The 10,862-nt window shown below is 39.6% G+C and overlaps 1 protein-coding gene across 1 annotated transcript; it reads left to right on the forward strand.

The window, feature by feature from the left end:
* Positions 1 to 8,210: 8,210 nt before the first annotated feature.
* sdr42e1 (short chain dehydrogenase/reductase family 42E, member 1) lies at positions 8,211 to 10,284 on the forward strand (the record flags this gene model as incomplete). Its single annotated transcript, XM_080843276.1, has 2 exons — positions 8,211 to 8,275; positions 8,700 to 10,284. 2 exons carry the CDS (start codon positions 8,211 to 8,213, stop codon positions 9,796 to 9,798), a joined length of 1,164 nt encoding a protein of 387 aa, XP_080699402.1. The 3' UTR covers positions 9,799 to 10,284.
* Between the last annotated feature and the right edge of the window lie 578 nt (positions 10,285 to 10,862).

Raw genomic sequence — 10,862 nt, forward strand, 5'->3', positions numbered from 1 at the left:
CCACGCCCGCCTTCCATATAAAAAATAAAGGATGCATTCCTGATAATGAACCTTGGCATGTAATGTCGGTCAGAGGTTATTGTCTGTGTTTTGTGCTAACTATGACATATAGCTTTCCTTCTCTAAATCTCACAGTAACCTGGTGCTCCAATGTAGCCTGCATCTCACAAGCCTAATTTGCCCAGAACAGCCCGGAGAGTCTCAGTTGAGACTAGAATTACGACTAAGGTGTTCAGCGATCCATGAGTAATTCAGGTGTTGACATAAGTATGCATTGTGTCAACATGGATGGTGTCACTGGATCCATTTTGCCTGCCATTATATAGTATATGTATTGAAAACTGATCAGAAGGACAAACTAAATACCCTTCCCATGGATCTCATGCTGGATTCAGCAAGGGAATCATTTACACTAACTAGCTCCACTTCTCAATGCACACAGTGAAAATGAGACATCTAGATTACACTGTATTGAGGTGTAGTGTACTAAACAATACCCCTGCAAGTCAGTGAAAGGTCAACAACGGCACAACTTTAGGCTACCTGAAGTCAATATTTACAAAGCCAACACATAACAAAGCTAACTCCCAAATGCCATGAACATACACCACAACTTGACACTTTCTTCCAACCTATGTTGACAAAACAAAAGACTCCCAAAGCTTACCCAGACAGACAACCATTTAGGGACTGTCAGATGTTTCCAAAATATGGCGACACTGAATTAAGGAAGCAGTGATTATGTGGGTGGCCTGATATTTAGGGTCCGTGCTGAGCACCAGAGGTACAGCATGAAGTCATGGTGTAACGAAGTTATAGGTCTCCTGATTTTATAATATGAAGGCATATTTGAAGTGTTGAACAGTGCAGCTATGGGGAAAGGATGAATTTGGTCTTGCGTGACAGGATGTTTAGTTTAACCAATCAAATTAATCAGGTGTTGAGTAGGGGGTTAGTCTAGACTCCAGAGCAGGGGTGGGCAATTCATTTCCCCAAGGGGCCACATGAGATAGTGGGACTGTTGTGGAGGGCCGGACCAATAGGCTGAACTCATTTCAGCATGAAAAGTGTGCATGTTTTTGCAGTATTAAAAGGTGTGCCCAGGTGACCAATACACATGGCGCACACACGAGAGCAAGCTTGCAATGCAATAATATAAGTATACAAATTAATGGTAACTAGTGCAGTGCCCGTAGGAATCATGCATTCTGTAGTGTTAGCAGACGTAGGTGTAGCTGTTGGGTAGTGTAATAGCAAGGCATATTTGCACTCCACATAGGTACAGGTTACACTGAAGTATTATTGTGATGCATGTTTCCTTTTCATTAAGAAATGTTTTAATGTTAGCCTTTTTGGAGATATACCAACAAATAAAGTTTGAGATTATGTAGTGGATGCAGTTGAATAAAGATGTCAAAGTTGCTGTCTAAACTATAAACTAAATGTCATAAAGAAAGAAATTATTTAAAATGAAGTTATGGTTGAAATAGGATCACTTCTTTATTGTAAGGGTAAGTGTAGGGTAAGAATGGTCATGCAGTTGGACTCAAATGTAGGTTCATTTTATTGAATGTATGTAGCCTACTGTACTGTAGGCTACTGTATGACTTCGATGATGCTATCTTTGACAGCCCATTCTCAGACAGATCGTAATCTAATTATGTCCTTACAATGGGAACACAGTTTAAATACTCTGACTGGAGATGCCGTTACTATCCCCCACCCGAATTCAGTGCAGGACTGGGAGGATAACATGACGACGGGGGCCCAACATAACTTACAGCGAGATTTGCGCGTATTTCGTGGACTCCATAGCAACACATGGGAAAGCAATGGACAATCTGAAAGCCTCCGAGGCTTATATATAAAATATTCATATTGTTTATTAGTATAGCGTATTTTTACAGTACATTTCTGCACTTATTTGACTTACAACTTGGCAAACTCATTTCATAAGCATGGTTGAAATGTAACTGTGATTACAGCACTTATTCATGGCATATGCAAAACGCATACATTTTACTCTATACAACTCTCTCTCTGAATTCATAGTTCGCGAGATATTTCTATTTTATCGTTTGCGTTTGGATTACGCGTGGATTACTATTCCCTGTCTGTTAGATGACTGTAAAACTCCAGACATTACTTTGAAACTTAATATAAAGAAGCTTATATAAACGAATAGATAAAATCAATCACTGTCTTAAGATTACCTGAGCAAAAGTCTGTATCTGTTCACCAAGAAGAATTTGAATGCGACCTCCTTATCGTATGCAACGCTATTCTGAATTTTGAGTGAAGGCAGGATAGTTTTAATACCGCTAATATTGTTTGTGACATAATTAGTGACATCATTTCGGTGCTACGGGAAACGATAACCCATTAGTTCCTACGGGAAACGGTAAAATACAAATATCTCGCGAACTATGATTTCAAGAATCTTCAAAATCAAGGATGCACAGGTTCATGACATGCGTAAGCTACATGCGAAATCTCATAACTAACGTAGCTACCGTCAGTGAGATACACCCTAGACTGACAGACTGACACACACACAGAGATTCCTGGATTTATAGATAGATATCAATTTTTATTGTTTAGCATTTGATTCCTAATTTACAATTGACCTCCGCGGGCCGGTCAGGGACAGCCAAGGGGCCGCAAATGGCCCTGGGGCCGCACTTTGCCAAGGTCTGCTCTAGAGGAAAATACGTCATGACGCACACCTTGAGGCACATTCAGACAAGGGTTGCAACCATGTTCTGAAGTCTGTATTCTCATTGTGAGGTGCATGTTCATGAAAACATAAGTGGAGATAGGTGTATACTGCCAAGACTGGCCATCTAGATCAGTCCGTTTCAGGCACTATGAAAATATTCATCACCTTTTAAGTAACCACCTTAAGTGTTCTACGTGACTAACTAATAAACTGCATAGCTTTTTAGAATTGCCTTAAATGAACCCCCTTGATCTATGAAAGTCCACATCAGATGTTATGCATATAAACTCACAGACCCATACTGATTTGTGAAAACTTCTATTGAGTTTTTGCTGCCTAAAGTGCTGCAGGCATTCTCGCTTATTATCCACTTATTTTATGCGTACATTACAGATGCCTTGACTCACAATAAAATCGAGAAACAAATATTATCGCAGGTACATTTTTTGCTAAGCTAGGTGTTGCACATTAGAAATATGTGCCTGAGAAATAACATTAGCAGAGCCACAAAATCAGTTTTAGTTGTAGCCTATCCAGCCCATTCGATAATTTTCAAATAACCATCACAATTGAGACCAATTAAAATCAATTATATCAACAAACTGACTGTTTTCTTTCACAATTCACATTTTATGTTTCTTGACCCTCTGCTGTGCTGTGGTCATTCTCGCTTGGTAACCAATCAACTAGGTATTCGAATTAGGGGTGGGCAATTTAGTGACTTTATATTGTCGTCGATGATGAAGATCTACTTTTGAAGCGGATCAAATAGATTGTTTTATGTCCTTCTATTAATGTATCCAAACTTAACATAAAACGTTAATGGGTAGCGGATCCACACTATGTTGACAAACCCATAGCCGACTAAATGGCTGTGCCAAATTATACCTCGTGTCTCTCATAGGGTCTCCTTCATGTGTGACCTGACGTGCAACGTGAGCTAGCAGCATGGCAGATGGTGCCAAAAATACACAACATCATTAGTGTGGCAGTTGTGTTGTCTATGCAGTCCGTTGTCAAAGCAATACATAAACTTTGCTGGAGCAACAGTTGGCACTTTGAGGTAATATGACAAATCTATTCAATTGCCTTAAGAGTAAGCATCCGATGAAACATGGTGAGAGTGTTTCACTCACATTGATCCAACCACACATCATTCACCGACGCATTAGATAGTCGAAGACATACAGTAAACACAGCAAACGATGGAAGGAGGTGACTAAGGTAGTCATACTGATGCACACTTATGTTATTTACAACCTGATTTGTGCAAGTGAAGGTAACTTGCTACATATCTACATTTATCCGTTTCAGTCCCAGAACTACGCTCTACCTTTCATAAGCAAAAACTAATCACTCTAATGTTTTGCAAACCTGTGTGATGTAAGCATGGTCGAATTCTTGATGTGACATGATGTAATTAATGTAATAAACGGAACACAAAAAAGGTGTGGAAGTTCTGCATGATGCAACAAATGATGAAGTTCAAACTTCACAGGATTATTTGTGCATTGAACCCAATGCCATCTGCATGTGAAAAGTGTGTTTATGTTAACACATGAGTGCAATGTCTGATGACGAAATGTTACAGATTGTGGGTCGCCAGAAGCTATATTTTAGACTTGAGTTTATACAAGGTTAGCACTGCAGCATGCTTTTCTCTATAATGTCAATATGCAGTGCTTCTGGCATGGAAATTCACCAAAACATAATCTAGCCGCCTGCTACATCTGGCTTCAAACCCGTATTCACTTTCTAACGAGTCAAAACAATAACAAACTCTTAGGGCTACATTGTCAACAGGGCAGGATTAACAATGGAGCTAAGGGAACCTGGTTGATAGAAGTAGTATAACTAAATCGGTTTGGTAACAATTTGTCCTGGTAAAAAATTAGGCTACGAGTATCCTTAAGTTTATTTGGGGGAGGCAAAAAATCCAGTAGTTTTAATGCCAGCAACTCATAACATCTTTCAACTCAACTCAACTCAAGCGCCATCCTAACAAGTATGCAAACTTTATGAAAAGTTACCGGCAACCCTGCAAGCAACCCTGGAGAGAAAGGAGATAGTGCCTAATGACAGCACTGAAGATCACAGAGGCTCTATACCTACCCAGCTTTCTTATTTTGCAGTGTATTATTGGTGTGTAGTTTTTGACATTCTAAGTCACATCTATCTACAACACATAGATGGTGTAGCTAAGTTGCCATTGATGAAATGCGGTTGTCCTGAATTGTGTATTTGTTGTGTTGTGTTAAGGGTGGGGTAGTCAAGATTGCATTTCATTCTGATTGCAAATTGGTACATTTCCCAGAAATGTTGCAGTTTGTTTAGTATTCAATACACACAACTGACAGAGGTGTGGTGCCACAGTTAGATTAACTTGAATTTGACACTCACCTTGCACCTAGAATATCTTTCTTGGCCAGTCCCATTCCTGCAATGACTTTGACTCTAAGAATTCTTGCTTCATCCTATGAAAGTAAAGGCAATAAAGTTCAGCTTTTAACGAGCATTATGTGAGTGCTGGGGCAGCATGATTGCAAACAATTCAACAGGGTGTCTAATGTCAACCACTCCTGATGGTAAAGTTCACCAAGCCGCATCCACAGAAACACAATTAGAGACATGATATTCAGACATGAAGATACGCACGTATTTTTTCATTTTGTGCAATTACAAAGCTTTCACCTGAAGTGTGGCGCAATAGTACACCTGACTCACCAAATACTGGACATGTCGTGTGTAATCATCACATGACAGCCATAGATTTGGGAGTGTTAATACTGTATCGTTGACTCATTTTAGAATAACCACTCAGAACTTTATCCTCCCCAAGACATTTTACCGTGACAATGTAATAACATACTTTTCACATGACGAGAACGCTCTCAGAATCTCGTATCATGGTAGCATAGATACCTTAACTTCTCTGGATTCATCACGAATCAATCTGGACAAACAATTTGGCGATTTAATAGGAAACGTTAGCTCATGTTAGCTTGCTAGCTCATGCTGATGATATTACCAACGCTGATTCCTTCACAGTCCCATTTCTTTAACAACATAAATTCTTGACGGCGTTATCTTAAAAATAACCGTCCAGCTTCAATGTTGATATGGACACAACTGTGTTATCTTTCGAGTGTAACGTTAACTCATAAGCTCGCTGCCCACATCAAATCGTGGTCTGACTTGTATCATCGAAGTTACAGGGTGAGAGAATTCAACTTATCAGCCAAACGTTAACGTTAGCTGGGACGTTAGCCACTCCGACACAATAAATTGAAACAATTAACGCAAGCATAGAGTCTCCGATAATTAAGACGACATAGGTGACCGGATGTGATTACTTTAATGTTATCAATCTAATTAGCTTCCTAGCAAATGATTAATGTAAACAAGCTAGCAAGCTAGTTTACTTACGGTACCTCATCTGTTTGAAGACCTCGAACCTCGGGTGCGAGTCCAGCCATATTCATATTCCTATTCCTGGATTCTGGTGTCTACAATAACGATATGAGTAGATAATGTACAACTACTGAATAAATTAGTGGATGTGCTGCCTCTCCCCCAAGCCCTGCGAAAACACTGTACTCAAGATGTAACTTGAGAATATTGGCAAATGTGTCGTGGTTGTTTCAAAGCTGACAAGCTTCATCCTGGCTCCAGTTTCCTTCCGCTTGCCACGCCTCCACGCCCTAGTTGCAATCGGAATCTCAGCGCTGATTACAATCGAAATCTCCCCCTCTCTCGCTCTCGCTCTCGCTCTCTCTCTCACACACACACACACATTAAGATTTTTTTTTAAAAAAATTTTTTAAAGCTGACTAATAGGCGTCATCCTCCAGTGCCGAACATATTTTGCTCTCGGACACGAGCCTGATGCAGTTCAGATGAGCGTAGACAGCATCACTTAACTCTTAGAAAATAATTTGGCATTACACTTCATTAAAAACATGAAACCTTTCAATACTTATTATACTTATTTTGTATTCCACATTTTTGACTCGGCTACCATGAGAGGTATGAGACTACAGTTATAAAGGTGAAGTTCATCACTTCGCTCGCTGCAGTAGGACTGTTTTGACAAGACATATTTCACATGCTAAAGTGAGTTTCATTCTTATTTGTGTCTGACCCTAAATATCCTCTTCAATATTGCCATACACCTTTGGTTGATCGTTGGTCTTTCCCCATCTCCTCCTCAATCCTCAAACAGATCTTGACCTCAGACATGGCCACTGTGTGGGTTTCATCTATCTTAAATGCACTGAAGTGCAGCAACTGCATAGATGCCACTCTAAAAAGTTAAAACTAGGATGTATCACATTTAGACGTCCTTGTTTTTTTTTTCACTTAATGAGTAGAATAGTGCTACCTAAGTAACCACTCTCTAACTAAGCAGCTATTTATCATTCAGGAAATTGTACTATGATATTGGGACTTTTGGCAATTCAGCACAATGTATAACTTTTTTTATAAATACATTCCTATGCTATAAATTACAAACAATAGAGGTCTGAGGTCTAAGCATTATGCGATTGTTCACAGGAGCCGCACATACTCTGAATGGCATAAATCAAAACACTACCTCAATCCTAAATCATGACATTGGCATGGCCACTTGATGTCACTGTCACCCCAAAAACTGACAGTGCTCCAGGAATTACTTGACATTGAAGACTTTTCGCTGAAAAACTTCGTGTATTCATCATCAATTCATTCTGATGTATTATTATTTCTTATTCTTATTTACCGAGTGTGTCTAAGGTTGCTAGGCATTTCAACATAAGCATGTCAAACTTAAAAAAAAATAGACACACGACAAAACCAATTTTCCTCCCAATTTAGAAGAAAAACCACAGCCTCATCCATTTCAATGACATAGCTTAAAATACGCATTTATTGGTTTAAAATGTAAAGCAGGCTTCTCCGTACTTTCCCTCCAGACCAATAAGCGACGTAAAAGAGCACTAAATTACTGCTACTGCAGATAGGGGGCATCACACGAAGAAGTTATTGTCAAGGAAGTGGATGCCTGCTGTCTATTGAAGGTAGGTTTTCTCAATTACTTTTTCGATCACTTGGCTTATACACACATTTTAACCCAGTTATTTTTTGCGTAAAATGCTGATACGGATGGGGGACCTGACGATATATAGGTGACCTATTGCAAAACTAGCAAGTCCTGTCCCAAAGGTTAAACAGCTACATTTCAAGTTAACTTTGACCCAGCGTTGTATAACCAGTCTAAAGCCTCAGACAGCGTTGAGTAGGGGTCTAGTCCATACTAGTATTGCCTATTGTTACTCTATAGCCCGATATGACAAGGTATATTTAAATGTATTGTGTCTGTTTAAAACACATTAACTATTATATATTATATGTTAATATATGTTTATAGCCTACTTGAAAAGTGTAACAAATTCTCAACTGAACTATTCGTTATTCATAAGCGCCAAAGTTTTTTCTCCTTTCTCTAAAGACTATGGAAAATAATACTAAGACCGAGACATTCCTTATCACCGGGGGAGGAGGTTATTTTGGCTTTCGGTAAGTACAGTCTATGCAGTTAAGAACAGCTAACAAACCTTTCGTTCTTTTCGTCAATGCTTATGCAGTGAGATGCTCTCCCTTTTTATTCCCTATTATATAGTGCCTCAATTGTATAGTCAGAAATACCGCTAGAGGGAGGCATAGTAGCAGTTTTGAATGACACCCATAGCCAAAGAAAATGAAGGACAATTACAGTGTTTATTGTTTTCATTTGAGCAATACAATTACGTGAATGCTGTAATTGTATAAATGTGATGAGCAGTCATCCAGCCAAATAGTTATGATAGTTTGTAATGGCGGAAATTAGCAATACGATGTAACAGCTTATCGTGTTAATAGCCAGCAAACAAAAATAATTTAGTAATTTAAGGCGCATATTGTATGTGTAAAACCCTGACATAATATTTCTGTGTTTTCACAGTCTTGCATGCAAACTGAACAACGGGGGAGCCAAAGTTGTTTTGTTTGATGTGCAGCCTCCAGGACAGGACCTACCAGAGGGCATGGTCTTCCACCTCGGAGATATTCGCGAATACAGCCAAGTGGTGAAGGCCGTTAGTGGGGTAGATTGCGTATTCCATTTAGCCTCTTATGGTATGTCGGGGAGAGAGCAGCTAAATCGACAACTGATTGAGCAAGTGAATGTGAAAGGCACAGAGAATGTCCTCAAAGCCTGTGTAGAGTGCAGTGTTCCCAGACTAGTCTACACCAGCACCTTTAATGTAGTGTTTGGTGGCCAGGTCATCGAGGGAGGGGATGAAACCCTTCCATACCTGCCTCTCCATCTCCATCCTGACCATTATTCCAGGACTAAAAGCCTTGCAGAGATGGAGGTGCTCAAGGCCAATGGCACTCCACTAATCAATGGCGCGGGTGAGCTACGAACCTGTGCCCTGCGTCCAGCTGGAATATATGGCCCAGGAGAGCAGAGACATCTGCCAAGAGTCGTGGGGTACATAGAGAGCGGAATCTTCCAGTTTGTGTATGGCGATCCCAGCAGCTTGGTGGAGTTTGTCCATGTTGATAACCTGGTTGAAGCACATCAATTGGCAGCCAAAGCCTTGACAGAGGAACAGGGATACTGCGCTGCTGGCCAGCCCTACTTCATTTCTGACGGCAGGCCTGTGAACAACTTTGAGTTCTTTAGACCTTTGGTGGAAGGTTTGGGGTACACATTTCCTAAAGTGCGTTTGCCTGTGTCTCTTATATATTTCTTTGCATTCCTCACTGAGATGGTTCATCACCTAGTGGGCCCCATTTACAACTTTCAGCCTTTGCTTACTCGCACAGAAGTCTATAAGACCGGGGTGACCCATTATTTTAAAATGGACAAGTCCAAGAAAGAGCTGGGGTATGAACCTCAGGAGTATACCATGGATGAGGTTGTGAACTGGTTCAAAAGTAAAGGTCATGGCAAAAAACAAAGCACTTCCTCAACAAAACGGTTAATCTTGGATGTTTTCATCATAGCTGCTTTTGTAGCTGTGATACTTTCATACCTCCCTGTTGTCGGGCAGTGAGTTCTTAAATTTGACAGAAACCGAGAAGCCTTTGTTCCAGGCATCAGCAAAACTTACATGAATATATAAGAACTAGTATATAACTTGTTTTTATTTTCAAATATTTTCAAAGTAGTATATTGAAGTATTTGTCATAATTAAAAGTAGTATTGAAAAATATAACAATAGTCCATAAGACCTTTGTCATCTTCCATGAACAGTAGAGATCTGTCATGAAGCATGACATTTTCTGACCAATTTCAAAAGTATGAAAGGAATTTATTGCTACCTCTTGTTAATATGTGCCCAATATGTGCAGTTCCACTCACATGTCTTAAAGTGTTATTAAACATCAACCTGATGTGGAAAGAATACATCTCCTCAAGGGAGGTTATTTTAGTTTGTGTTAATTGATTTTATGAATTCAGCATGCTGAAATATACTGGAATATAGAACATTTCACATATGTTGATAGATTATATGAAACAAGTCTTCATTTAATTTTGCACTGCAGGAGTATCTGTGTGAAGATTATGTACGAGTATGTGCATAGGTGTACATGTGTGTTTGTGTTTGGGGAGGGGTGATGATCAGTGATCAATTTAGGCAATTCAATGGTACTTAGGCTAAAAGGTTTAAATCAGAAGATGTGTTTTGTGAAACAATGACTTTTCTATTAATAAAGATACCTTTCAAAAAATGGCTTAAGAAGTTATGTGTTGGATAAGAAAATAGCCTGCAGGGGAGAGGATGTAGTCACAGTTATGTACAGTGTAAAAAGAGTCTACCCTAATTGGAACATTGCATAGGCAATGAATTAACATTTAAATTGCATCTACAAGACAGATATTGAAAGATTTTATAGTTTAGTTGCGCACCTTTGTAGCAAATACGCCTCGTTTATGTGGACTCAGTTTTACCCAAATGTGGAACATTTTAAATGCAATATGTTTTCTTTTAGCCGAGAGCAGTGGTGCCAGGTGAGAATCGTTCGATGTTTTTCACAGAGCCCAGCAGATGAATGCGGAGACATACCCTCTCGGGCAGACTTTTTCAAAACTCGGCACCCCCTTGCTGAGTTAGTC

The sequence above is a fragment of the Sprattus sprattus genome (assembly GCF_963457725.1).
Source record: "Sprattus sprattus genome assembly, chromosome: 8".
Classification (NCBI taxonomy): domain Eukaryota; kingdom Metazoa; phylum Chordata; class Actinopteri; order Clupeiformes; family Clupeidae; genus Sprattus; species Sprattus sprattus.